Source organism: Otolemur garnettii, unplaced genomic scaffold (assembly GCF_000181295.1).
Source record: "Otolemur garnettii isolate 467f Iridium unplaced genomic scaffold, OtoGar3 scaffold00018, whole genome shotgun sequence".
Classification (NCBI taxonomy): Eukaryota; Metazoa; Chordata; class Mammalia; order Primates; family Galagidae; genus Otolemur; species Otolemur garnettii.
Window position 1 is genome coordinate 25,442,080 of NW_003852413.1, and position 27,750 is coordinate 25,469,829.

General features: G+C 55.3%; 1 protein-coding gene across 1 annotated transcript in view; it reads right to left on the reverse strand.

The window, feature by feature from the left end:
- Positions 1–27,750, reverse strand: part of ARHGAP23 (Rho GTPase activating protein 23) — a 79,137-nt gene that overhangs the window by 25,502 nt on the left and 25,885 nt on the right. Inside the window, exons 2-17 of the mRNA XM_003786438.3 lie at positions 24,543–24,704; positions 22,153–22,180; positions 20,779–20,874; positions 20,230–20,308; positions 20,025–20,079; positions 15,986–17,150; positions 13,933–14,088; positions 13,586–13,697; positions 13,367–13,424; positions 11,999–12,142; positions 6,866–7,180; positions 5,596–5,657; positions 5,230–5,360; positions 4,538–4,659; positions 4,009–4,164; positions 717–795 (exon numbers count right to left, since the gene is read on the reverse strand). Coding sequence (XP_003786486.1) covers positions 717–795; positions 4,009–4,164; positions 4,538–4,659; positions 5,230–5,360; positions 5,596–5,657; positions 6,866–7,180; positions 11,999–12,142; positions 13,367–13,424; positions 13,586–13,697; positions 13,933–14,088; positions 15,986–17,150; positions 20,025–20,079; positions 20,230–20,308; positions 20,779–20,874; positions 22,153–22,180; positions 24,543–24,704 — 2,920 coding nt within the window. The remainder of the gene's footprint in view (positions 1–716; positions 796–4,008; positions 4,165–4,537; positions 4,660–5,229; positions 5,361–5,595; positions 5,658–6,865; positions 7,181–11,998; positions 12,143–13,366; positions 13,425–13,585; positions 13,698–13,932; positions 14,089–15,985; positions 17,151–20,024; positions 20,080–20,229; positions 20,309–20,778; positions 20,875–22,152; positions 22,181–24,542; positions 24,705–27,750) is intronic.

Sequence of the window (27,750 nt, forward strand, 5' to 3'; positions counted from 1 at the left end):
GTGCTATAGCCTGTTCACACTGGCTCTTAGGAGTGGATTGTGTGCATTTCTTCCCATGCTGATGACATCATGTCAGTGGCTCAAAATAAGCCTCAGTGGAAGTATTTATACCACATTAGTGTAATTGGAAAATGCTGTAAGTCAATGCTTTATTCCCCTTGAAGAGCCAGATAGTAAACATTTACCAGCACACCACTGAACTCAGCTAACTCTAAACCCTATGTGTGCATATGTGTGTGCGTCTGTCGTGTGTTTCAGAGGGTCAGGAAGAAAAGACCAAATCATTAATAAGCAGCTCAGCAAACGACTAAGAACTCAGCTCTGGAGCCACATGTCTGGGGCGGAATCTTGGCTCTGTCACTTACAACCTGTGTGATCTTGGGCAAGGCATTTACCCTCTCTGAGGCTCAGTTTCTTTCTCTGTACCGGGGAGGTAACAGCACCTACCTTATGGAGTTGTTGCAGGGTGCAGTGCTGGGCACACAATAAATGCTCAGAAAGTGTTCACTGCAACCTTCAGGGAAGAGGAGTGGGAGGTGGACAGGACTCTGCTGTTTACTTTATCCACATCTTACTATCTAAGATTTTTACAAGCACATATGTCTTTTTTGTCTTAAAAAAAAAAAAACTCAAAGTAAAGCCAACCAACCAAATAAAAAAATGATCAGGACTCAGCACAGCCTGGTGTCCCCCCTCCCCTTCCACCTCCTACTCACCATCAGTGAAGAGAGGCTCAGGCAGCTTTCGGAAGAAGGACTTGAGCAAGCTGCTGATCACGTTGAGGTCTTGCCAGCGCTGGAAGAGGGGGCAAACGTCAAGCCACAGGCAGGCATCCATGTTTCTATGCTTGGCCAACCCATAGTCCACTCAAGCCTAGCGCCAGCCCTCCCTAGGATCCATCACTCCAAGCTCCCTCGCCCCTCCCTGCCTGATGGGCTCTAACTCTTGCCCATCCACAGAAGGTATTGGTTGCCTTCTTCAGGTCAGGCATCCCGGGGCACAGAAGTGAGCAAGAGTCACCCCCAGACCTGCCTGCCCATTATACGTCCACTGGCCCTACAAGTCCCAGGTTCGGCTCCTGCCTCCTGGTGCCCCCATTCAGGAAAGGGTCATCCTCAGGTACCCTCTCTTTCCCCCCAGAGCCTATGCAGTGGTGACAGGGTCAATGCCTGACTCCTTCCTTGCACCTGCTGGCTCCTTTAACTAGAACTTTCCTCCCTACCCCTTCACACAGTCCCTCATCCCACATAAACCTCGCACTTCAGAGAGGCCTTCCCTCATGCCCTGTCATCTGCATCCCACTCTGATCTGACTTTGTTTCTTCCATGGAGCTGACCCCAATTTGTCATTATTTTATGCTTCTTTTTGCTCATTCATAGCTTTCTCCCCAAAGGACTATAAGCTCCACGAGGTACAAGGATCCTGTCCAACCACCCCTATGTTCCTCTCATCTAGCTGGGACAGTTAGCCTAGCACTTACATGGTCATAATTAGTAATTCTCAACAGAAAGTGATTTTTGCCTCCAGAGGACATTTGGCAATGTCTGGAGCCTTTTTTGGGGGGGGAGGGGGAGCCTTTTTGATTTTCATGACTGGGGTGTAGGGAGTTGCTGCCCACATCTAGTGAGTAGAGGCCACAGATGCTGCTTAATTTCCTCCAAATGCATAGGACAACTCCCCACGATGGATAATTATTCTGCTCAAAATGTCAAATGTGCCAAGGCTGAGAAACCTAGTCTCTACATAAATGGTTGTTGAACGCAAGAATGCATAAAGAAAAAAAAAAAAAAAAGAATGCATAAAGAACAACTAGGTCGTTGTCCTCTCTGTCCACCAGGGGGCACCATCACCCTGCACTGCAGTAAAGTCAGTTACCGCCCCCCCACCATTGCCTTTGCCAGAACAACTCAGAACACAAAACAACTCATGCCCAGAAAGAACGTAGCATCCTCAACAAAGAGACACAACAATGTACACACTCATTACAATGGGCCCATAGCTCAATGCCAGACAATCCCACAAACAATACATTCCCACAGGCTCAACAGGAGTTAGACCCCTACCACAACACTTCCAGCACTACCCAACAATAATGACACCACAATGTCCAGGACAAGAGAACACACCTGGCACACGCCCACCTGGGCCCTGGCTAAGGCCAAGCTGCTGTGCTTTGTCGTGTGCCCACCTCTACTCAGTGCAACTCATCTCCCAGGTGCCAGCCCAGGACAGTGGCCTAATCTCAGCACCTCCGGAGTGACATGCTTGGGCTTCTACTCCTGTCCCAATCAGAGCCTGGCCCCTTTATCTGCTGCCCACCCTTGGCCATCCCTCCCTCAAGCCCCGAAAAGACCCCATGCCCCTGGTCTTAGTGACTGTGTATGGCCATGAAGGTGACTTCCACACCCTAAACCCAGCAAGGCCACTCTTTGACTCATGCCTTCCCTCCCAACCCTCCTCAAGCTGCCTACTTCTCATTTTCTGACAGCCACAGCTCAACTTTTGGCTGTTCCCTGCCCTCTTTCCTCCCTCTCATGCAGCCAAGTCCTAAGCTGCTCCCTCCCACCACCTTCCTGGACCACAGAGTCCTCCTGACCCTTAGTGTGTCCCACAGACCAGTGACTTCTCTGCCAGGCCTTCCCCTCCCCATTTGTGCCCACTGGGCTTAAGTTGGAGCATCACTCTTTCTCCTTTCTGCCTCCCCAGCTTAAAAATCCTCAAATGTACTGTCCATTGGGTCAAGGTCAAAGTCTTCATTGAAGCCTTCTGTCCCCCAGGTCTTACTCTCCCCACCAAGCCCAGGATGTGGGTCCATTCTCTGTTCCCCCTGGGGATTCTGGAAATATGGGATTTTCTCAGGGATTCTGGAATATGCCATCATCACTTCCAAATTGCCTCCCTGTCCATCTGCCTCCTCCCATTCATCCTGCAAAGACTCAAACCCTGGAGCCAACTCCCTGCTCTGGCCCTCAGCATCTTCTCCTTCATTGCACAATTTGGTCCTTGATGAGAACCTGTCCTTTTCTCCTGTCCATGACTTCACACATACTTGAGTTGCCTCCCCATTTCCCAAGGGCAGGAAGATGCTTAATACATGCATGACATGAGGCTTCACAAAATGTGACTTCTAAGACTTCACTGCCCAGATACATGGCTTCCAAAAAAATCATCAGGGCCCCTTTGGGCAAATAAATTTGTACACTAAAACCCAACATGGCAGATGGAGCAAAGTGAGGTTGCTCTAGTTTAAGCAAGGATGGAAGTCCTGACCTGCCCTTGGCTTCCCACGTCCGCTCTGGGAACCCTAGGACTAGGGAACACTGTTTGAGAACCACCGGTCCTGCTAAAACTCTGATGTGTAGCCACAGATGGTTCCACAAGCTGGGCTCATCTCATCTGATCAGCTACTTCTCTTCCCATGTTGCAGCCACCCAAATCACTCGCTATTCTAGAAAGCATCTAGAAAGCATTATTAATCCAAGGGTCTCCAAACTGCAGTCCATAGGCAAAATCCAGCCCCCGGCCTGCTTTTGTATGGCCCTTGAGCTAAGTATTGTTTTCACACTGTTAAAGGGTTATGAAAAAGAGGAGGAGGAGGAAGAGCAGGAAGAGAAGAGAATGCAACAGAACAAACCAAAGCCCAACATATTTATGATCTGGCCTTTCACAGAGAAAGTTTGTTGGTTTCTGGCAAACTTTCAAAGTCTACGCAGTGGCCCAGACCACTTCTCTGCCTGGAATGCCCTTACCTGGCTTTCAGTGAACTCTACTCATCCTAAAGGCTCAGACAACACTGCTGCTGGGAGCCACTGCCTCAGAGCTCCCACAGGCATTTGTCTGCTTGGGTTGATGCCCATGCTGGGGGCTGGCCTGCAAGGGCAGGTCCCATCTTGCCCACTGGGCACATCATGGGGCACAATAAATACAACACAATGGACCACAGAAATCTCCCAGCAGAGCCCCACACACCACCTCATCCCCCTTACACAGACCCTCAGCTGCACCCACCTCATCCTGCAAATTGATGTCACCAGGCCCGCGGTTGAGCTGCTCCTGCAGGCTGGACACTACTGCATTGTTGCCAGGAACTCTGTAAATGCCTGTGGACTCCAGCCCCCGTGCCTCCACGATGCGACAGCAGGCAGCCACAATCAGGGGGACGCGCTGGGGACACAGGCAGGGTGGGGATGTTAGGGTGGATGGGGGCCAGAGGAGGTGGGGAGGCCAAAATGGGGACAGTGCAAAACCCAGAGCTGCTGCCAGGAACCCTGCAGGGGAACAAAAGGCCTTGTTGCCTTCAGTCTAGGGGCCACAAACAGCACCAAAGCCTTGTTGTGGCTGAGAAGGAGCAAAGCTGGGCCTCAGCTCTGCTGCTCTCTCCCTGGAAGACCTGGGACAGGGGGAGAGGACCTCTCCTCTCTTAACTGTTTCCCCAGCTGTGTTTGCACAATGAGGTGGAGAGCTGGTTCCATGTCTCTTGCTGCTCTGACCTCCACCTCCCCCCACCCTGACTGCTCTAGAGATGGTAGACACACACCTGGTTCTCTGTGGCTGGCTGGCACTCCTCAAGCCGGACCCCAAATGCTCTTGGAGCTGCTTTCTTGTTCTTCTTGATAATGTTGATGCTCCAGGGGGTTTTGGGGGCAGCAGCACTGTCATCTGGGGGAGACAAAGCCAGGGTGACCTTGGCACCCAGGAGGTTCACACACACTCATTGCCACATTCACGCATTTGGACAAATGGAGACTCCATTAAGGAAGCAACCAGGATGGTGAGGGAGGATGGAAAATTATACCATAAGAGAGCAGACCAAAGGGACAAAGGCATTTACCCCAGAGGGGAGAGGCTTGGGGTCATGTAGGGACTTCTGTGTGGCCTCAAAGTAGAACCACAAGGTAGAAGCCATAGATTCTGACACAACCAAAGCTTTCTAAGAGCCAAAAATGTGTTAGATAAAAAAGGTTTCCCCAGAGAGGTGAGCCTCTGCCCCTGCAGAGATGTAAAGACTGGCAGACCACCCAGCAGGCAGAAGGACCAGGCTCCAGGCCCTGACCTTCTAGCCCTGACCCTCAGAGCCTCTTGTTCCTCACAGGCACATAGTTGTGGGCAGACAACTGGGTAACCCTGGCACATATTCACAGACACACGCAGGCAGACACACAGCCCCACACACAAGCCCCTGACCATGCAGATGCACACGCCACCCCGTCTCAGTAACCACCTTCCTACCCTTGCTCCCTGCGGGCTGGTCCTGAGTCCTGAAGCCCCGGACTGCACTCTGCTTGAGGAATTCAGACTTGAGGCCCCCCAGGCCACGAGAGCCTTTTGGGGAGGAATCAGCTTTGGGCCCAGAGCTATGGCTGTGTGGGAAATGGGAGAGTAAGGGTCTTCATTTGGGGTGGCCCAGCATGCCATCCATCCTGGCCTCCCGCCACTTAGGACCCTCCCAGCCTGAGACAATTCCTCTATGCCTATCTTAGGGTCAGAGACCCTGGATGTCCCTGCCCCCAGCAGAGGTGGACCAGGAGGATGACCTCTGCCTAGAATGCCTGCCACCCCCAAGGTTGGGACTGCTCTATGAGGGCTGGGTCTTACCTCACTTTGCGGTAATCATTAAGCTTCTTGCTGATCAGAGCTTGGTTGGCACAGCCGGGGTCCTACAGCAGGCAAGAGGAGAGAGCAGCCCAGGTCAGTGCCCACGGCCAGCCAGCCCCAGGCTCATTCCTGGCCCTGCCCCACTCCCCCTCTCCCCACTGGCCAGGTGGAGATCACAGACCCTGGAGTAAGAAAGACCAGGGCTGCACTCTTGGGTACCCCTTAACCAGCTGTGTGACCTTGGGTAAGCCACTTAGCGTCTCTGAGCCTCAATTTCCTCAGCAGTAAACATGGGGAGCTAATAAGACACCTCAGGATTGGGGTGCAGAATTATGTACAAAGCACTCATCACAGTCCTGGTAGGCCCAGAGGAGGTGCCCCATGAGGGACAGCTACCAGCACAACAAAGAAGACTCAGGATTCACTGACCCATGCCTTTTTGAGGAAAGCCCTGCCAGGCCCCCAGAGCAGGGGGCCCAGATTCCAGGTACTCTCTTCCTTGCAGTGAGGACAGATATGTCCTTGGGAGGTCAGAGCCTGGTCTGTGAGAGGATGAGTCCTCAGCAAGAGGGTCTGTGGCCCAGGGCTGTGCGCTAACATCCCTCTCCAATGGCCAGAGCAGGCACCCACCTGGATCAGGCCCAGGCCCACTGCCCTCTTGGTAGAGACCATCCCAGAGCCCCCACATAACTTCAAGCAGGTGTGTAAAGGCATCTTTGCACAGTAAGTTCCTGGGTGAGGTGAGGGGAACTTAGAGTGCAGCTATGGATGCCCAGAAGGGGGCGCCATTTTAAAAATATTTTCCAAATCTCTGCCAAAGACCCCTGCTCAACCTCTGCCCACCTGCTGCCAAAGGCCATGGATAAACAGTGTGATTGTCCCCCTGCAGACAGGCTAGCCCTAGCTGTAATATACCCCAGGAGAGACTCCAACTCCCTTACCTCCCGCAACAAGCTGGGATTGGCCTGCAGCTGACCTCTCTGCCCAAGACAGTCCTAACAATAATAACAATCACTACCATCACTACGGTTATTATTGTTACTGTCAGACACTGAACACCAAAGAGGCCAGGTACTCTGACCCACTTTCTGTGCATTTTTCCTCACACCAAAACCTGGGTGGATGCAGTTGCAAGGTATGCTCTTGCCCACCCCATTTTCTAGAAGAGGGAATGGAGGCTCAGAACAGCCATTCAAGGTCCACAGCAGGTGGGGGGCGCCCTGCCCTGTCCTGCCCTGCCCCTGGCCGGCTGGGCTAGGCCGGCCCTCACCTCGCCCTCGGCCCTGCTGTTTTCTCGGATCGCTCTGATCCAGCCCAGCATGTCATCCCGGTCCTCAGCCTGAAAGAGATATTCACAGAAGTCAGCGGTGGTCAGCCGGAACACGTGCCTCCTCTTGGTCTCGCTGTAGGAGATGTCCACCAGGCAGGAGCCGATGCAGACGGGCGCCGCCTCGTCCTCACCTGCGCCGGCCGCCGCAGCCCCCGCCGCCGGCCCGGGCTCCCGCCGCTCCTTGCTCAGCGAGAGCGAGCGCGCCCGCAGCGCGGCGTACACCCGCTTCCACTGGCGCAGGCCGCTGCCCGCTTTCTGCAGGGAGACACGGGGTGGGGAAAGACGGGGGCGGTGAGAGAGCAGGCCTGCCACCACCCCCGGAGCAGCAGACAGTGAACAGCACAGGGACAGACCCATCAGAAGCCCCCCACTCCACCTGGCCGAACCCAGGGTGGCCTCCTGCCCCACTGTCCACCAACTCTCTCTATGCGCCTCACCTACCTGGGCACCCCAAACCACCACTCTCAATCCCCGCAGAAGATCCCAACCATCTCCCACTCTGAAGACCAGCATCAGCACCCACTAGGTATGGCAACACCCTAGAGGTCCAGCAGATGCCCCCACCCAGCATGACCTGCCATACGTAAAATCCTCCTAAAGTCACCCCAGTCCACACCCCCTCTACACACCATCCCCCAGAGAAGCTGGTTGGGGTGTTCTTCTGTTGTTCTCCTACTTCTCTGCCTCTCCCCAGGAGTGCACTCAGCGTCCCTGCTCTCAAGGGCACCCAGGAGCACCAGGTTGCTAAAGCCAGTGGCTCCTTCTCTGCCCTCATTGTAAGCCTCTCTGCAGCATCTGAGACAGCAGGCCCCTCCTCCTGCTCTCCAAACTCTGTCCAGGCATTTGGCCCCACACCCCTAGGCTTTCTCCCTACTTCCACCAGCTCCCTCTTAGTCTCTTCTACTGCCCACCCCATCCACTGTGCCTATAGTTCACAACCAGGGGAACAACCCCCAAGGGTCACTTGTCTGGAGACATGGCAGGTAAGCAGGGAAAGGCTGGGATGCTGCCAACATTCTACAATGCACAGGATAGCCCCCTGAAAAGAATTATCTGGCCCCAAATATCAAACAAGTTGATATTTGCCTGCCTAAAGGAACCCAGAACTTTGTCCTGGCTTCTCCTCTCCTGCGTGTCTCCCTCAGGGATGCCATCCATGCCTGTGGCTTTAACCCAGTCCATCTGCTGATGACGATTCCCAGATGTTCACCACTGGCCACCATCTCCCCCAGCCACAGCCTGCCCATGTCTCTTCCTACATGCCCCGTAGGCACATCACATGTTCCTTGCTCACTTAAGGCCACGCCATTTCTCACCATCAAACCTGTTCTCCACCCCAACCCCCATCTTTCCCAGCTCAGTCAATCCACCCAGTTGCCCAGAAACCTGGGAGTTGCCCTTGACTCCTCCTTTTTCCTTGCCTTTGAAGAAAGCAGAAATCATAACTTTTCTGCTTCCAAAATGTCACCTGTCTCCATCTTCCCTGTGACCACTTCGTCCCCGCCATCACCACCTCTTGCCTGGATAAGGCACAGACCCCAGCCTCCACTCTCACCTCCCACAACCATTCCCTAGCCAGCGCTGTGGTGGTCATTTCTGAATGAAAAGGAGATTGTGTTTCTATTGTCTCATGGGATTCCATAGCCCTTGGAATCAAATCTAAAGTCTTCTGTGGTCTGGTTCCTGTCTCTCTCCAAACTCCTCTTCTCCTTCCTTCTTTCTCACTCTGTCAAGCCCTTCTTTCCTCAGGGCCTTTGCACTTGCTGTCCCCAGCCTGCAGCTCCCTCTCCTACTTCTTTATGTGGCTGCCTCCCCTTGAGATCTGAGCTCCAACATCACCAAGGTCACCTTCTCAATGAAGCCTTCTCTGACCATTTTTTTCCCTAAAGGCAACCCTTCCTTCCTTCCAACTTGAAGGCCGGTATTTAGCCCATTCATCTCCTGAGGTTATTTACTGCAACCTCCTGTCCTAGAGCCAGGGCACTTGTCTGTCCTCTCACTTGCAAGCCAAGTGTTCACTGATATTTACTGGATTGGTCCTTCAAGCACTCTGAGGGTGGGGACCCTATCTCCTGTCAGACTCAGGGTTCCTCTCCACTGGCTGGGGCCCACCTGCTGCTCCACACCGAGCACAGGCCTCTGCCCTCAGTGCACACAGGATGAGAAGGCCTCCTGGCTGGCAGGTGAGCACAGCCCAAGTCTGGCCTCCCATTGAGTGGGCCTGGTGCTGTAGGCCCTGCTCCTCACAGGACTGCTGGGCCTGGACAGGAACATTCTGAGCACGAGCCAAAAGGCAGAATTACAGTGTCAGAATGAGGTGGGGACAAGGGCATCCCTCTGAGACTAAACCAACTGGATGACCTACAGTCATCCAGTCAAGGTCCCCTGGCATCAGTGTCCCCAGCTGGTAAAAGAGAGTGAATGAGCTAGGAGCCAGGATCACATCCAGCTCCAGTGCTGGGTCTGTGGCTTTGGGGACAAGTCACACTCCTCCTCTCCCTCCTCTGCCTGGCAGTCAGTGGTCTCTGAAAGAAGCTAGTAGCTAGGAGGGAGCACACAAGGGTTTGTATTGCAGGGCAGATGACACTTGGCTGAGAAACGGGACATTGGACAGGTCAAGGGCCTGAGGCTGATTTGAGGATCCTCCTCTAACTCTCAGGTCACCAAGTGGGTGCGTGGCACTGAGTATTGGCCAGCAAAGGAGGGAAAGCCCTGGCCTCCAAACCTAGCCAATGAACAGGAAGGGGCCAACTCTTGTCCCTGCCCAGGAAACTGAGGCCAGGCTGCCAGGGGCCCTGGGAACTAGAGGCCGGGCTCCCCAGCAGGGCAAGTCAGTGCCTCCCCCCCCCAACCAGGGAACCCCCCGATGTCACTGCCATCTCACTAGCTCTCTTTTTGGTCCTTTGCCAGCCTCACCTCCCTGGTGCCCCACTTATTCTCAAGGCTCAGGGGGGCTCTTGCCTTCTCCCTTCATGCTCCTGTGCCCAAGGCGAAAGGTGCCCAATACATGCTGATGGACAAAGGCCCTGCCCAGGCAGACCTCCTCCCCATCGGCCATACCCTCAGAGCCTCTGTCCCCAAGACACCTCCACTGGGCTCGGTCCCATGGCCCCAAGGGAATTGACTGGCCTCTCCTCAGACCTCTTCTTCCAGGGCCCCATAGTCCAGGGGAGGGTCCCACCACCCACCGCCTGCCTGCAGGGTTCCAAGCCAGGAACGTAGGAACCAGGCCACCGCCTCCCCCAGCCCTCCCAGCCATCAGCAAATCCTTCCCCTTGATTCTCTCCCTCCAGTCCCCTCCACCTGGCCCCATGCCTTGACCCTGGTCAGGGACCCCCTATCTCCTGCCTCACACACCTGAACAATAGCAATGACATTGCCTCTAATTGTCACAGATGCAACACTTGACTCCTGGCATCACACATATCCCCTCCTCCTCTCCCTGGACAGGATCTCCCTGGGTTCTGAGACCCCACAGCCACAGCAAGTACCCAACTCCCCACCTGGCCTCTGACCTCTCACCCAGGTACTTCTGTCACCCTGGTTCCCAGCCACCCAGCAAGACCTCCCCACCCTGCCCAACCACACCCTCCAGGAGGACATCTGCTCACTCCTCCCCCACTGTTCCCCTCCCTCTCAGAGCCTCCAGGTTCTGTGAGAAATGTCTCAGCCTCTGGACACCTCCCCTGCTGCACATCCATCCCATTCCTGAGCTCCCCACCACATCAGTTTGTGCACATGGAACCATCACGCCACATGTACTTTAGCTGCTTGTCAGGAGCCCCAGGAGGGCAGGCACAGCATGACCCCTCACCACTAAACCCCTGGGACCTCAAAAGAGGCAGGAGTCCCCTCTGAGTGGAGGAAGACCCCTGAGCAGAAGAGCCCCCCCACCGAGGAGAGGAGGCCTTAGTAATTATTGGCCTCCCAGACTATGCATCTTACTTCAATCACAATGGCCCTTAGAGTGACATAATGTTGTGCCCATCTTACAGATTAGAAAATCGAGGCACCCGAAGCCACATGTTTGATATGTGACTGGGCAGGAACTCAAAGTCTGCCTGCTTCAAAGCTTATGTTCCTTCCAGTTACCCCAAGACCCCAGAAGACAGGGTGAAAAATTCAAATAGCAGGTAAGTGGAAGAAGAGCAGCTTCAAGTACCCTGCACCAGGTAAACCCTTTACTTAGATAATCTCATTTAATCCTCAGTGATAGGCTTATGAGCTAGGGATTACTGAGAGCTCCATTTACAGACAAGGAGACTGAGTCATGGTGGGTGAGCTGTCCAAGCTCTGGAAATGTATGCAGTACAATCAGAAGTCATCCCCAGCTTCATACTGACCTGGCAGCTGGGAGGTACAGCAGCAGGGCTGCAGAGGACACCCCTCTCTCCTCCTAGCTCCTTGCATAGCCTGTGCCCAAATCCAGGGCTCACCCTTCTCCTCTTTAGGACTGCTTGGCTGCCCTCCCAATCCCTTCTCCATCCACCCCCTGCAGCCCACAGGTTCTAGCCCCTTTCATCTCTCACCTGACCTCTCTAGTGACTCCTAACCAGTCGTCTTACCTCCAGCTGGGCCCTTCTAATTCACTCCCAGGAAGCCAAAGGCACATTTTGGAGCTATAACCCCCTCACAGAAGAGTCTCAGGAGCCCTTAGGATATAGACTAAATCCTGTGCTAGCCCCACAAGGCCCTGAAAAGGCTGGTCCAGGCTTTCTCTTTGGGACTCAGCTCCCCTAGGAGAATCACTCAGGCCTTGCCCTTTGTTTCCATGAGCTCCTATAGCCATGTGCAGGGTGATCTGTCAACTAATGACTAGAGTGGGATGGCTTCATCAGAATTCCCAGTGTATCCCACAGCAAAGAACACCTCTCTTGTTAACTTCCTTTTCATAAGTTCTTTAAGTCTCCCCTAGGAAGTTCTTCCTAGCACCTAACCTCTATCCCTTGTGCTACCACCTGTGCTGGTTCTCTCCAGCTCCAGAGGCTGTAGGGGGTGGCTGTAGGAGAAGCTGAAGAGCTTTGCTGGGGACAGCTTCTGGCCACCCCCATCTCACTCCTCCACCCATCTTACCTTCCCCTTCTTGGTGAGGATCTGTTTATAATACAACCAGCCTTCTCTCCTGATATCACTGAAAGTTGCATCTGAGAGGTCAGAGGTTGAGTGTCGCTTAGAAGGGGCATCAGCATCTTCAGATGTACCCCAGCTATCCAAAGACTGCAGGGAAACAACATAGGACAATTTAGGGTGGATCCCACAGTACCAGCATCTCAGGAACCCCATGGACAACTTGCAGCCACACAAGCCTGGTGGATGTCTGTGCTATACCCTGACATGCTGTGTGACCTCACAGGCTCTGCTTGTCCTCTCTGATCTACTTGTGTTGAGGTCATGAGACGTATATATAATGGAGAAGCCAGAAGGAGGAAAGGCCATGACCTGCCAGCAGACCACATGCCTCACCATGCTAGAAAAGCCAATTTGCAATCTCCATTAACTTATAGACTTACAGGAATTAAGGAAGTGATTGTGTCAGCAAGGAATTAAATAAACAGGGGAAGTGGGAACATCAACAAAGAGCAAGCTGGGGAGGAGGTAGTCATGTCCACAAGGAGTTAAACAGAGGAAGTGACAGTGTCAACAGGACTCCAGCAACAGAGATGGCATGTCTAGGGAGAGTTAAGTAAGCAGAGGAAGTGATAAGGAATAGGCCAGGTGACAATATCATCAAGGTGTTAAACTAACCAGAGATATGGTGGGTTTGAAACCGAGATGGCTTTTCCAGTCCATCTGTAATCAAAAAGAGATGAGGCCACTGCAGACCTGATCCTGTCTCCCCAGGTTCTCAGCCTGGAAACTCCAGCCTTTCCAATCTCAGGCCTACATCCCCCACCTTTCAGTGTGGCCCCTGTCCCCAGGCCCCTGAAGATACCATGCAAATATTAACTGAGGGCCTGCCCAGTGCAGGCAGTGGGTACTTGGGATCCAGCAGCAAATGAAACAAATGACAGCCCTGCCCTCAGGATGCTTACGTTCTAGCTGAGGGCCAGGCAATGAAGAAGAGAAAAAGAAATTGCATGACATGAGACAAACACAGAGCAAGGAAGGGAGACGTGAAATGTCACAAGTGGAGGCTGAAACATCCTGACAACAGTGGAAAAGTGAATCATATGGTCATGGTGGGGAGACCTGGAATGGGGTATTCCAGATGGCGGGGAGGACAAGCGCAACAGCCTTGGTGGGAGGGTGGTGATGATGATGATGATAGAGACCACAGAAGAGGATGTGGCCAGTATGAGGGTGGGCAGGTGCTGAGAGGAAGGAGATGACAGGAGCCAGAGTAGCTCATTTTGGGTCCCGGAAGTCACGGGCCTGGAAGCCCAGCAGAGGCTATGACCCGCCCTCCCTGATGCTCTCCCTCAAACATGCACTGCCACTCACCCCATCGGTGAAGAAGCTCCGGAGCATCCGCAGGCTGGGCACTCGGTCTGGCAGGCGCCTGGGAGTGAGCAAGGGCTGGGGTGAGGGATGCGGGAAGCTCACGGGGACCTCACTCTCATCCCCCAGCACACCCCTAGACCCAGAGGCCATCCAGGGTCAAGGCACTGGGGCCTAGTCTAGGGAGCAGCTGCCCCTCCCCACATCCAGACAAGGCCTTACCGCAGAGCCCGACCCTCATCCCGGAAGGTGTTGAGCCCATCGTCGCAGGACTTGGAGCGCTCCGTGGTGATAGCCAGCAGGTAGGAGGAGCGGCGGCCAGCCTTGATGCTGCCTGCAGAACCACCCACATCAGGACTCAGGGTCAGCAGGGCAGCAGGTCAGGGCCTTCCCTGGAGCCCTCTCTTTTGGGCAGGGCCAGGGGTTGACTCTCCCCATGGGCCCCAGGAGGAGCAGAAGCCAGTTAGAAGCCAGACATCAGGCAGCACGTCCAGAAGGGACCCCTGGGGACCAAGAGGCAAGGGAGAGGATAGGGCTGGCATGGGACAGGGTTGGGGGACAGCACTCACTGCAGTCCTGAGAGTAGTGGCGGCCAAGGGCAAAGGTGAAGGTTGGGGAGGACGGGCTGGTGCCCAGGACGGGGGCTGAGTTCATGGCACTGGAGACCACAGCAGAGGCGGGGACGTGCTTGGCTTGGAGGTCAATGCTGGGGCTGGTGGGCTCATCTGCATGAGGGGAGGAGCCAGGTGTGAAGGTGGTAGAGAGGGAAACCTGCTGCCCCTCCCTAGCCAGGCCAGACCCACTGCGACTCACTTCCAGGCTCAGGCTACACCCCAAAGGGCAGCAAGTCCTCCAGAGTCCCATCGGCAACATGCCCACTGCCAAGTTTGACCGGCTCACCAGACTGTGATCATGGAATCTCTCCCCTCAGCAGGGGCTGAGCCTGCCCCATCACACCAAGGGCTCCCAGGAGTGGGGCTGAGCCACCTCCTTAGACCAGGCTCCTGGGGGCAGATCCCATACTCCCGCACCCCCATCAAACTGAGGGTGCTCTCAGAGAATGCACTGTGTCTCACCCTTCATACTGGCAGCCTCCTGAGGGTAGGACTGTATCTCTCCCATCACACTAAGGACTCTTTGAGAGAACGCACTGTGCCTCCACTGTCAGACCGAGGGTGCTCTGAGAGCATGGATTGTGCCCCCCCCACCATCAAACTGGAAGCCTCCTAAAGCCTGGGACTGTGTCTTCCCTAACACACTGGCAGCTTCTTGAGGGGAAGGACTGTCTCCCACCTCCTCTGGGGGCCCCGTGAGGGCAAAGACTGCATCAGTCCCTCAGACTGAGAGTACTCTGGATAAAGAGATTTTCTCTCCCCTGTCAGTCTAGGGGGAGGGTCACTAAAAGGGGCTGTCTCTCTCAGAAAACTGGCAGGGGGAGGCCTCCTCCGCCTCACCCCTAGACTGTCCTAGGCCAGCTCACCTTCAGGATCCAGCTCCTGTCTCAACCCCTGGCTCCTCAAGCCTGGTCTTCCTCCCTAGCACCAGACCCAACCCAGCCTGCCCCGTTCCCTCATGGGTGGCCCAGTATTCAACAAGCCCTAAATATTTTCCTGTTCCTCCTGCCCAGTGTGGGGGTGAAGCAGCCCTCCAGCCAGGTGAGGAAGCTGGAGATCACCCAGCCTCCCTCTATCAATATCCACTCTAAGGCAAACCTTTGAGAGCTCCCTCTGCTCTCAGGACAGAGGCTGCCCCCACGAGCGACCCATGAGACCTCTTGCATCCAGAAGGGTCCTCATGACCTGGCCATCACTCTGCCTCTCTCACATCAGGGTTTTTGAGTATCTCTCCTTGAACCTTCTCCCCGACTCCTTCTCATCCTTTAAGTCTTAGCCAAAATGTCCTTTCTCCAATATTTTCTCTGTGGCTGCCACGCCCTAGTCTGGGTTCCACAGCCCTCCTCTGTCCTTCTCAAGCTCCCTGCACTAACACACACCCATGCCACTGGCCTGCTGCTGTCTGACCACCCACCCCCTGCTGGACTGTCCACTGTAGGAGAGCATGGCGCCTAGCACAGGGCCTGACAACTATGTGCTGGGTGGGGTGGAGGGATGGAGGGTGAATGGAAGGGACAAAGAGCAAAAGCTACAAAGGGAGGATGGAAGAAAGGAAGAACAGAAAGATGGAAGGGATGATGAAAGGATGGAGTAATGGATGAATGAATGGAAAACAAAGAGAAAGTAGAGAGGTAGAAAGGAAGGGAAGGAAGGAAGAATGGACAGATAAATGGATAGATGGACAAACGAAGGAAGGCAGGAGAGAAAGAGGGAGCATAGAAAAAGTAGATGGAGAGATGGCTGGACAAGTAAGTGAAGGGGAGGTAGGATGGAAGAAAGCAGGACAAAGAACGGAATGATAGATGAATGGAAGAAAGGAACAGATGACTGGATCATCTGTTCATCCACCCATTCTTCCTTCCATTCATCCATCCTTCCATGACAGATGGAAAGAAACAAGATGATCCCATTAGCACACAGCCCAGAGTTTTTCCTGTGTAAACAGGTAGATGGGGTACATCAGAGGACAACTAGGTTTCCCAAGACAGCCACCTGCGTCATCACTCACCAATGAAGGGGATGGAAGCCAGAGAGTCTTCGGTGGTGGCCAAAGGGGCCACCTTCCTGCCCGGGCGTTCCCCTCGCCCACTGGCCTCTGGCTCTGGGGACTCATCACCAAGTCCAAGGTTCATCTGTCTTGCAGGGGTCAGCTGGATCTTGCGCCCCGTCGGAGGCTTCTGCCTCAGGACCACCTCATCACGGCGGTCCTCGGAGGGAGGCTCCAGGGCCCGGGTACTGGATTCTGGCCGGACAACCCTGGGTGGTTCAGCAGCCTCTGGTGGGAATGGTGCAGGGGATTGGGCCAAGTTGAAGGTGGGAAGCCCCCCAAACGGTGAGTCCCGGAAGGAGAGTGCGTGCAGGAGGCCAGTCCGGCGCTGGAATGATGGGCTATAGCTCCGGTACCCAATGTACCCAATGTCATCCAGGCCCTGAAGGCCAGCTGCAGGTGGGCCCTGGGGCCCTGGCAGGTCCCGAGGTGGGCAAGCAGAGGTGCGGACAGATGGACGCTGGGAAGCCCAGCCACAGCGTTCAAAGCGGGGAGACACTAGTGCCCCTGGCCCCAGTGCCTCAGCTGAGCGAGTCACCCGGCTCAGGTAGTCGTCTGAGCGAGCTCGGTGCCAGCCCTCCCAGCCCAGCTGACTCAAGGCATCCTGGGAAGTGGAGCAGGGCCATGGGCGGTGGGCAGTCACATCCTCCAAGCGGTCCTGGGAGGCACTGCGGGCCCGGGGAGGCATAGCTGGGCACCGTCTCTCCCCCGCCCTGCGGGGGACTTGGTTTGACAGCCAGTGTGACAAGGCCTGCTGGCACTCCAGTCTGCTGGGGGGCACCCGGCTGCCAGGCTCCGGGAAGGCACGGGGCATCCGGGGCTCTGAGGGAAGGTGGGGGAAGGCACCAGGGCTGGGGCGGGGCTGGCTCATCCCCAAGGAAGAGTTGTCCAGGTGGGCACGGGTAGCAGATGGGACACGGGGCCCCGGGTCACTCCAGGCAGTAGGACTCCGGGGGTCGCTAGGCAGTGCTGAGACAGGCTCAGGCACCATAGTGGCCCAAGTGGAGACCCGGGCTGGCGGGGCATAGGTCTTTCGGGGATAGCAGATTGGGGGTGGCTCTGGAATGCTGCGGACCTCTCCAGAATATGGCTCGTTCCCCTTCAGGTAGGCATCCTGGGAGTAGGCCTGTCCAGAGACACAAGAGGCAGGTGAGCAGGCCAGACAGATCCCATAGGGCAGGGCTGAAGCAGCCCTGGGAGGACAGGGACCCCAGAAGGGGCCTAAAGGAAGAGGACCAAGCCGTAGGAGTCCTGAGCGGGAGGGGGTGGAAGGGCATGTCCAGGCAGAAAACAAAGAAGTGGGAGAGAGGCCTTTGAGGGAGAGAGACATGCACACACAAACTCGAGAAAAAGCAGGAATTTCACTAAGACTTATGACAAGGACTGCCCTTAGCCACAAACATTCCACCATCTGCTTTCTGAGGTTCCCCCAATCCTGGCCTCTGCCACCTCCCTGCTCCCTTCTGTCCATCACTGATGCCCACAGCCCCTTGGGCAGAGCTGGGAAACCCCAGCAGAGCCAGTCAAGGTGCCAGATGACAGAAGAAAGCCGGCTAGGGGCGTGTCCAGGGTGGGCTGTGCTAGGCTGGGTGGAAGCGTGGAGAGCCCCAGCTGTCCCTCCATCCCCCGATGGAGAGAGGGCCTGGCTCCTGAGCCACTGGGTGAAGAGGAACTTGCCAGCCTTCTGCTTCCTCAGGCCAGGATTGGAGGAGGGGCCAGACTCACTGAGGGGCCTTGGGCCACCTTCTGCCACCCGTAGGCCTGGAATTTGGCGCTGGTAGCTGAGGCTGACACTGCATTGCTGAGGAGTGACAAGGCCAGTGCCCAGGCCTAGCCAAAAAAGGAGGCAGCTCCCAGGGACAGTGGCCTTATGGCCCTGTCCCAGGCTGGCCCCTGATGAGCTGCCCAGGGGTCTCTCTCTGGCTAAAGCATCAAAGGGTGAGAGAGTGAAACCAAATCAAACACACACACACTCTACACCACAAGGAGACATAGGAAGACACACACCCAGACACACACACACATAGCAAAACACAATGAGATACACACACACACAAATAACTACACCTCCAGTCCCAGACACAAACATCATGTGACAAGGACAAGCTAAGCCACACCCCCACACACTCAGCCCCTCCAGACTGGCACACGGGCAGGGACAGCATACCTCTCCCTCCTGCCATCCTGCCGGCTCCCAGGGCTCCCTGCATCACGGCTGTGGTGGCAGCATCCCGGCCCACCCCTTCCCTCCTCCTGTCCTGCCAAGCCCCCACTGACTGCTGCAGCAGCCCTGGGCCCTGTCCCCCTCTGTCTGCCCTCCCTGCACTGACCCTCGGCCCCCACCCGCCTCTCTCTCTCTCTCTCTCTCTCTCTCTCTCCCCTGGCTGGCGGGAGGCAGAGGGAGGGAAGGATGGGTGTGGAGGGGCCTCGCAGCGTCGTTGGTGGCGTCAGCAGCTGCCGCAGCCCGATTGGCCTCCAGCCTTGGCTCCCAACCACAGGAATGCTTGGGCCCCACCCTCTTGCTGTTAGAGATGAAGGTGCCAGTTGGAGGTCCCCACATTCTGCTATCTGTGGCCACCCAAGCCTGGATGGCAGAGCTCAAGACCGCTGCCCTTCTACCCCTTGCTCCTGGTGACTAGAGAGTAGGGACGTCCTAGGTCCCACCCTGTTAGCCCCCATGGCTGGCCTTGCCTCCACTTGGGGGAGCTGTATAGGCAAGGTCTTTGAAACTTAGGGTGAGCTGCCCACCTCTCTGGACTCCCTTTCTTCCTTCCCCCTCCCCAGGAAGACTAAGGGGATAACTGAAGTCAGGGGTGGAGGTTCCCAGAGGGGCACAATGCCAAGCGTGGCACTGTGATTACAGTGATTATGAGAGCATGGCCAAGGCAGAAGCCAGAGCGGCGGCTCCCAGGGCCTTCCTGGGGAACAGTGACCTCAAGGGCAAGCAAGCCAGCATCTGGCTGCAACCCATGAAACCGGAAGTGGGCACTGGACAGAGATGCCTGCCCTGGGCTCAGGGCAGAGAGAGAGAACGTGTGAGTGTGTGTGTAAATGGGAGCACTTGCAAGTTCAAAGCATGCTTCCTTTGATGTCTGTGGAACACATTCTTTGTAGGGGGGCTGGATGCTGCATTCAAGGATGCTGAGGTGTGGGGGGAGAGTGCAGACTACACACCATGACTGTGTGAATTTGGTTCCTGTGATACTGGTGAGTGTGTAGACTGAGACGGGCTGGGGCACGCTGTGATGTTTGTGTGCGTGCGTGTTTGTATCATGGTGGTGAGAGGTTCACATATACACATCATGATACACTATTCTGTTTGTGCCACGGGGAACTGAGGCACTGGATTGTGCTGTGACATTCAGATGTGTGTGGGTGTGTGTGGTGTTGTGTATGGTGATATTTGAGGGTGAACAGTAGGGGAGTGCCTGTGTGGTGAGTGCACTGGGGTTTATCTCTCATGGCATGTGCCTGGTGCATTGTGCAGTGCTGCGGGGCTATGTCTGGCATGTTCTGCTTTACACTGAGTGGTGCATATGATAGTGGGGGGATGGGGCATGCTGAGGATTATTTGGTGCGTGTTCTGCGTGTGTATGTGTGTGTGTATGTGGACACACCTACCACAGACATGCTCATTCAGGACCAGCAGGGAGTGGGTGCAAAAACAGCCATCTCTCATAGGAGCCAAAAAGAACGTGCCAGTCTGGCAGGGCCCGCTGGGCCACCCTCCTTCCAGAAACCCTGGCAGAAATTCTGCCTGCCAAGGCCAGTGCCTCCCCTCTCCCCTAGCACAGAACAGCCCTGAATGAAGCAACAACCGGCCCCCGCCCAGGAACAAGCCTGGCATCTCAGATTGGGCAATGCTGGCCAATACCACCCCTACACTTCCTTCTCTGCCTGCCAGGGGTCCAATACAGGAATGAGGACCCACCAAAGAGTGCCCTATGCTGCCCCCCAGGGCTCAGGTGTCCTCTACTCAGACAGCAGAGTTGGGACTCACCAGCTGGAGGATGTCCTCGTCCTTGGGCATGATGGAGAGTTCCAGAGTGTCATCACTACAGAGACAGGGCAGAAGGTCAGGCCAGGCTGGGGCAATGGGGTTCTCCCTGAGGAGAACAGGGCAGCCCCAGGGCTAGGGGAATGGGGTATGCAGGGGCAGGTGGGCTGGAAGCTCTTCTAGGAGGAGCAGGACAGGGGGTGCTCACCTGTTCTGAATCAGAGCTATGACCTGAGAGTAGGTCTTCCCGATGACGCTCTCCCCGTTCACCTTCACCAGCCGGTCTCCTAGGGACATGGGGCAGGGCCATATGTGAGAAGGCCAAGGGGAGAACTCCCGAACCACATATGGATGACAGTGGGAGGACAAGAGCCTCCCAACACACGGATCCAAGAAACCTATTCTTTCTTTTTTTTTTTTTTGAGACAGAGTCTCAAGCTGTCCCCCTGGGTAGAGTGCCATGGCTTCACTGCTCACAGCAATCTCCAACTCCTGGGCTCAAGAGAGTCTCCTGTCTCAGCCTCCCAAGTAGCTGGGACCACAGGCACCCGCCACAGCGCCCGGATATTTTTTGGTTGCAGCCATTATTGTTGTTTGGTGGGCCCGGGCTGGATTCGAACCCGCCACCTTAGGTGTATGTGGCTGGCGCCTTAGCTGCTTGAGCCACAGGTGCCGAGCCCAAAAAACCTATTCTAACCAGAAGATAGGGAAGTGAGCCCCAGAAGGTTCAGAGAGCCAGGCAACTGGGACAGCTCACCTGTGCGAAGCCCTGCCCTGTGGGCAGGGCCAGCATCCTTCACATTCTTCACAAAGATGGTGTCCATGGGCTCCAGGCGGGGCCGGGGGGAGGGTCCTGGTGGGCATCAGCCAGGTTAGCTGGGGGGGCTGCAGAAGGCCACACCCATGCACAGCTACATTCAGGGGGCACACACTCAGGGAAGGGTCACACTCACCTGGACACAAACATACACAGGCCCACATATCCACAGGGACACTGTGAACAGACCCACAGGTACATGGAACCAGACAAGAGGATATATACATGGGAGAATGAAAACCTACGAGGACACACAAAGAGTTGCTCTGGAAATGCCTACTGTATCCTGTCACATGCTGGAAACCAGACTACAGTGGATGAGTTAATACTGTTCTTGCCCTATGGGAGCTCACTGTACAGTGAGGGAAACAGATACACACACAGACATGGACACACAAGCCATAAGACAGAGGAAAGGGTGCCATTAAAGAGGCCTGTATCAAGTCCTGGATGTACATGGCAAGGAGAGATGCCCCCCGTAAATGTCCAGACCCAGAGCCCCAGTGAGACACCCAACACTCATATCTCCCACCCACTCCTTTCCCCAGGGTCAGGGGGCTTTAAGCAGAGGCCAGAGGACCCAAGGATGGGCTCAAATTGTGTTACACCCCAGTTATATTGCCCTGCTACTAACTGTTCATCAGAGAACTGAGCCTGTTCTAGGTCAGCAGGCTCTTCCCTCTACTTCCTGAGGCCTCCAAGTGGGGACTCAGGAAGACATGTCCTCATGGCTGCCCAGCAGAAGCCCACTGGCAGAGCAGGAAGGGTGCCTATTTAAGGAACTCTACTTTGAATGCACCAGAAGCCTTGGTACCAGCATGGAGCCCTTTCAGACAGCAAAGACCATAGCAAGAGGAATCAGGCTCATACCTTAGCAGAAACACCTTGAGACCCCTGACTCCCATGAGAACCCTACTGTCTCCATCCCCAAGAATAGCCTGTGGTCAATGCACCTAGCCCCAGTCCCCAGGCCCGACAGCTCCTGCCTCTGCCTTGGTGTAGCCTGGGGCAGGGGCCAGGTCACAGATAGCCATCTGCCCCACAGCACCACCCATGGTGTGCTGGACTCAGTCAACGTCTGTGAAGTGGACAGGCCCTGAGGGAGACAATGAGAAGAAGAAAGACAAGGCACAGGGCAAGAGTGAGGAGGAGATGCCCGGGGCAGCTGGACCAGGACACAGAGAAGAGCCAAGACAGGAACAGGAGTCAGGGTAGGGGACAGAGAAAAACACAGGCTGAGTGGGGGGAAGAAAAGAGAAACAGAAGCTGAAGGATGGGCCCTGGCTCCGCCCAGCCCTGCCACTCCCTCCTTACCTCCTCCTCGGCCTCCATTCTCTTCCTCCTGCAGGGAATAGAAAAGTGGGTGTGGACCCTCAGGCCAGCTCTCAGCAGCAAGTGGGGAGGCCCAGCTCCAGCCACCCCTTATCTCTTCCCAACCATGGGAGGGTTGCAAGGGGTGTGAGCTGTAGTATCACACCTCAGGCAAGGTTCCCCAGTAGCATGCACTTCCCTCTCTCACCCCTGTGAATCCCACCATCCAGTATTCCAGCCGTCTGGGAACCCCTAATCCAACAGGAAACCCATGACCCCATCCCTTGAGAGGTCCCAGCCCGCACACACTCATACACACAGGGGACCCAGGCAGACACAGATAAGCGCATGACAAGTGCACACAGCACTATCAGCTCTTACAGAATGTGAAGGGAACCCTGATTAGGGTCCTCTGGGGGAAGGGACTTTGAGACACATTTGAGGACAGCAGTGAGAAGGCATTCTGGGTGAGGGGAGTGGAGTGTGCAGACACTTGGCGGCAGGAATATGCAAGCACAGGTAGGGCTGGATCAGCTGAGTTAAAGGAGGTCAGTACCAGCAAGTGACAGTCAGACTGAACAGACAGGTTTGAAAAGGTGAGAAAGAGGGAGCCCTTAAAAGTTCTTTTATGGGAGAGAGTGTATTTGAAAATATCTCTTAGGGGAGCAGACTCTGGCAACTAGGTTCAGGGGTTGAGAAGACCCACCAGGAGGCCTGTGGGTCAAGATGCTGACTAAGGGGAAGGACACTGGAATTGGGGAGGAGCTAGCAATGAGGGAGAGGAGAAGGTCAGAGAGACTGGATGAGCCAGAAGGAGTTGGCATGTGAGGGATGGATCAGACCTTCAGGTGATCTTGTCTGACCTTCTCCCCAGATATACCCATTTTACAGATCACAGGGCATCACATGTCCAAGGCCACTCAGTGGCAGAGCCAGGGCAGGAACCTAGGACTCTTTGGCACCCCAGTGAGGATAGAGTGGGCTGCAGCAAGGCTGCCAGGCAGTGCTGGGGAGCCGGCCTTCTGCCCCTGCCCTCCCCAGGGGGTCCACTCCACTGATGTGAGCTGACAGAACAGCAAGCGGGTGGCAGACACAGATAGATGCATTTGGACGACTGAGCTCCCTGCAGGCTCCCAGGCAGGCAGCAGGAGGAGGGAAGAACTCAGCCTCCTCCAGCCTTCAGGCCAAGGGCCCCCCTAGCCCTGGGCAGGTTTTGGAAAAGAGATAAAGAGATGGAACCTGTCCCTGGTTTGCTCTCCTCCAGAGTTTTCCAGCCCCACCCCCATGGTAGCAAGGGCTCCCCACCCAGCCTAGACCACTGCACACTGCTTCTGCCTTTTTTATCCCTCAATAGGGTCCCCTAAGAATAGGTGGCAAACAACAAAGGAGTGACATTCTAGGGAAAGAGGGAAGGACTGGGGGTTCTAGAGAACTAAGGCATCAAGGGGTGGGGCACTGCCCCCTCCCACGCACCACCAGCCCCCACTTACATTCTTAAGCACAGCTGCAGCCAGTGAGAATAGTTACGCAGGCACCCTCAGGTTCAGACAAGCATGTGAGCTGCACAGTTACATGTACACACAATGGGTATTTACAGAGACTATATGCACACACAGAGGTATACACATGCACGTCCATGCCCAGCATACAGTGCACGACATGTGCACACGGAGACATGCAGGCAGACAGACAATAAAATCCGATGTCTGTTTCTATGGCAGGTGACCAAGGTCCCCAAGGGAGAACCCCCAACAGCTGTTCAGGCTGATCCCAGCCCTAGGGAAAGGGAGAAGAGCCCATTGACTCCAAAATAAATGTCTCCTCCCCTGCTGCTGCTGGAAGAGAGGTGGGGGATGGGGAGCAAGGCCCTGGTAGGAAGCCCTGGCTGCTGCATGGGGCCCTCCCCACCAACCCACAACTTTAGGCTGGGCTCAGGACCCCTGGTTCCTGGACTCAAAACCCTGAAAATTATATTAGGGCCAGAAAGGCTCTTTGAGATCAAGTCAATAAATGGCCTCAAGTTACAGCAGGAGAAATGGAGCCCAGAGAGGGGTGAGGTGGCCCCAAATCCATAGTGAGTTAGGAGTTGTCCCAGGACTAGAACCCCAGGCTCTGAGTCCCAGCCCAGGGCTCTTTCCAGCACGCAGAGATGTGACCAGCATGGACTGGGGGCATTCTGGGAAGGGTCCCAGAGATGTGTCAGGTTCCCTGAGAGCTCAGGGAAGGGAGGAGACAGCAGACCAAGCTCAGAAACAGCCAGTGGGCCTCTCCAGGCCACAGTAGGAGGGAGTCAAACTGGCCCCCAGGAAGGTCTGCTTCTCTGAAAAGGTCAAAAAAGCTCGGTGGAGACCAGCGAGAAAGAACATGCCAGGTCAGCGGCAAGATGGGCATACCTTCAGGCTGCAGTGCACGGCCGACTCAGGTGGGTACACAATGAAGTGGCGCAGAGTGAAGCCAAAGCCATCCTGGAGACTTTTGTGCAGCAGTAGTGTCCTTGGCCCCTGCCAGGGGAGAGTACGCCTAGGAGAGCACCCATCTCTCGGGCCCAGTGGCAGCTGTGAAAGACAGGGAGACAGAGCTGAATGCCCATGTGGCCAGCACCCCCAGCTCTGCCTACTGCCTCCTGCAGCCCAGAGGGACCAAGGGGCACTGGAAATGACCCACTGCCCTAGGGGGGCCAGGCTCCCTCCCTGCCCTTAACCTCCTCCTCACCCCCTCCTGCCTCTCCCACCCTCTGCAGCCCAACAGCTTCCTCCTGCTGTCTTTTCCTCTCAGTCCATTCACAATGTCTTTGCCTCCTGGGCAGGAAGTTTCTTCAGTTTGGTTCAATTCAGTTCAGCAAACGCCTACCGAGCACCTACTATGTTTTGGACATGGAACACACAGCTCTCCTGCCTGGGAAGTGCCTGCTGCTGCCTTAGTTCATGTACAATCTCACATACACAGATGTGGGCAAACAGACACAGACATGCACACCCTCGCACAGACACATACGCACACACTTACACATACATACAAACACAGATGTACACACAAATGAGTACACATGTACACACTTACACAGATACACAATATGCACACACACGCAATCACAGAATCTCACACACAGGGCACATACAGATAGATGCACACACATCACAGATGCACAGACACACACCTGCACAGACAAGATCGGCATACACACATCCCTCAGAGCACAGAGGGGACCAAGAGCTGTGAGGGAGTAGACTGGACATCAAACAACTTAAGGGACTTCCTGTCCTGCTGAGCTCAGCCCAGAGGCCTGGCTGGTTCCCAGAAAGGCCAGGTATGAGGAGACACTCTGCCCTCTGTCAGACCTGCAGGAACACTTGGGATTAGGCACAATGACATGGCAGAGGGTGTCTAAAGATAAAGAGAGTGTCTAAAGGGTTTGGAGGGTAAGAAAGCCAAAAGGGCAATGCCTAAGGAGGGCTCTGTTCAGGTCCCCTTCTTGAACACAGAAATGGCAAAGTGAGTGGCAGTGAGGGGAGGGGGTGGTCAAACAGATCACACCCAGAGAGGCCAGCTGGAGAAGATGGGAGCTGTGAGGAAGGGAAAGCAGAGAGGCCTCCTCTGGGAGTCTTTAACCCCTAGTTTCAGGTTCTGCTGCCCTTCATCCAAACCTCTTACAGGGCAAGAAACCCCAACCCCAACCCTCAACAGTCCTTAGCCCCCTCACTACTCTGTGGCATCAGGCAGGAGCCATCAGCCAGGGGAGAAAGGCAGGGGCTGGGTGCAGAGGGAAGAGGCCCACCAGTGCCTGGGTGGGGCACCCACGTCACTATTAAGATCTTTTGTCTTCTAATAGCTGGAGAAGCTAAGAAACATGGGCCCCTCAAAGGCACTGATGCTAAGACGTTCATTCATGTATCTGCCCACCCTCCTATTCACACGTGCAGGGGCAGGAGAGCAGGCACATGTGCCCAGCCCCCTGCGAGGGGTTTCTGCACAGAGTAGGAGCCTGGGCTACAACGAGTGGGCCTGGAGAAGCGAATATATCCTCAAATCTCAGACAATTAAATAAAAAATGTGACAGAAGCAATAGGCCTACCCCATACAGCCCAGAAGATAGGCGGTCAAATATATGATAAAACTCCAGGCGAGGGAGACGGTTCTAATCCTAGACAGCCTGGAAAACTATCTGGAAAACTATCTAAACCTCCTGTAGGCGCTCCCACCTCTGGAAAGGGCCAAGGAAAACTGGATGACCCTCATTCAGGAGGCCTAGGAAGGGATTCTGGCATCAGTGGTAAGTCCAGTGACATCCCCTCAGCTCCTTCCACTTGTAGTTCCAGCTCTGCCTCCCCCACTGAACCCACACCCCATGGGGGCCTAGGGAGCCTAGAAGAGAGAATTCTCTGGGAATTCTGCTGAGGCCTGAAATCCCCTGGATTTCCTATCTCTGCTGACCTGGCAAGGAACTGATCAGGGAGCAGAGAGGGTCTGGTGGACCCCCCAGTGCTCTCTCCTGCCAGAAGCCCCTGCTTCTCTCCAGTGTGGGCTCCCCCCTCCCCCGCACGTCCCCCACCTGGGCTCAGAGCTGAGGCTGTCTGCAGGCCCATTGTTTTGCTGGTGTCCTGGATTAAGGTTTAAGCCACCAGCTGCCCCAGTGATGAGAAGTGGCTGGGACAGGTCCCCGCACGCCCCCTACCCCTCCCCCAGCACACATCCTGCCTGGAGCTACCAGCTGCCAGGGGTGCTGCTCCCTGGGGGTGGGGGTGGGGCCTGCATATAATCCAGGGCAGGAGGCACACAGCCTTCCTCTCACAGGTCCCCTCTTCACCCAAGCACAACTGGGGCCCCTTTCCTTATCTCTGCCTCTCCCTTTCCTCTATTCCTTCCTTCCAGTCCCCTCCACCCACCCCTTCCAACCAGGCTCCTAAGAATGTCAGTAATCCCCCTGCCACAGCTACCACACCCCTGCTTGAAAAGGAGACACCACAGCCAAAGCTGACATCTCCCTTGTGGGAAGTTTTTCCTTAGGTTTAACCTCAATCCTTCATGTTATTATACATACATATTTCCTCTCTTCTCCTTTGACCTGGGACAACACTGGGTCTTTCTTTCCCTTTGAGGTGAAAGGAGGTGATAGGCGCAGAAAGAGAGAAGGGGTCAGCAATGACTAGAAAGGTGATTAGATTGAGGAAGATACAACTCACATGTACCCCCAACTCTGTCTCCTTGACACAGACACAGAGACAAGGGGATGCAGAGGGAGCCACTCAGGGGGCACAGGGACATTACTGATTAAACTCTCCTGGACTCGATCTATGTCCAAACACACCCTCATGTCAGGAAAGAAAGATACATCCAGAAATACCACCTAATGCTAGAAGGAGGACAGACAATCCCAGGCCACAAATTAGGCAGATGTGGACACGTGGTGGGTTGGCAACACCAGAAACTAGAATCCAAGAGTCCTGCTCCTCCCCCCAGGGAGCATAAAGAGGTCACTGCAGAGAGCACAGTGTTTAGGCTGGGCATGATGCCCACTGTGACTCACGCCCTACCAGCCTGGTCGATCCCGGACATCAGAAAGACTGCACCCTACCCCCAGCCCTGTGGGTCCTCACCCTGAGA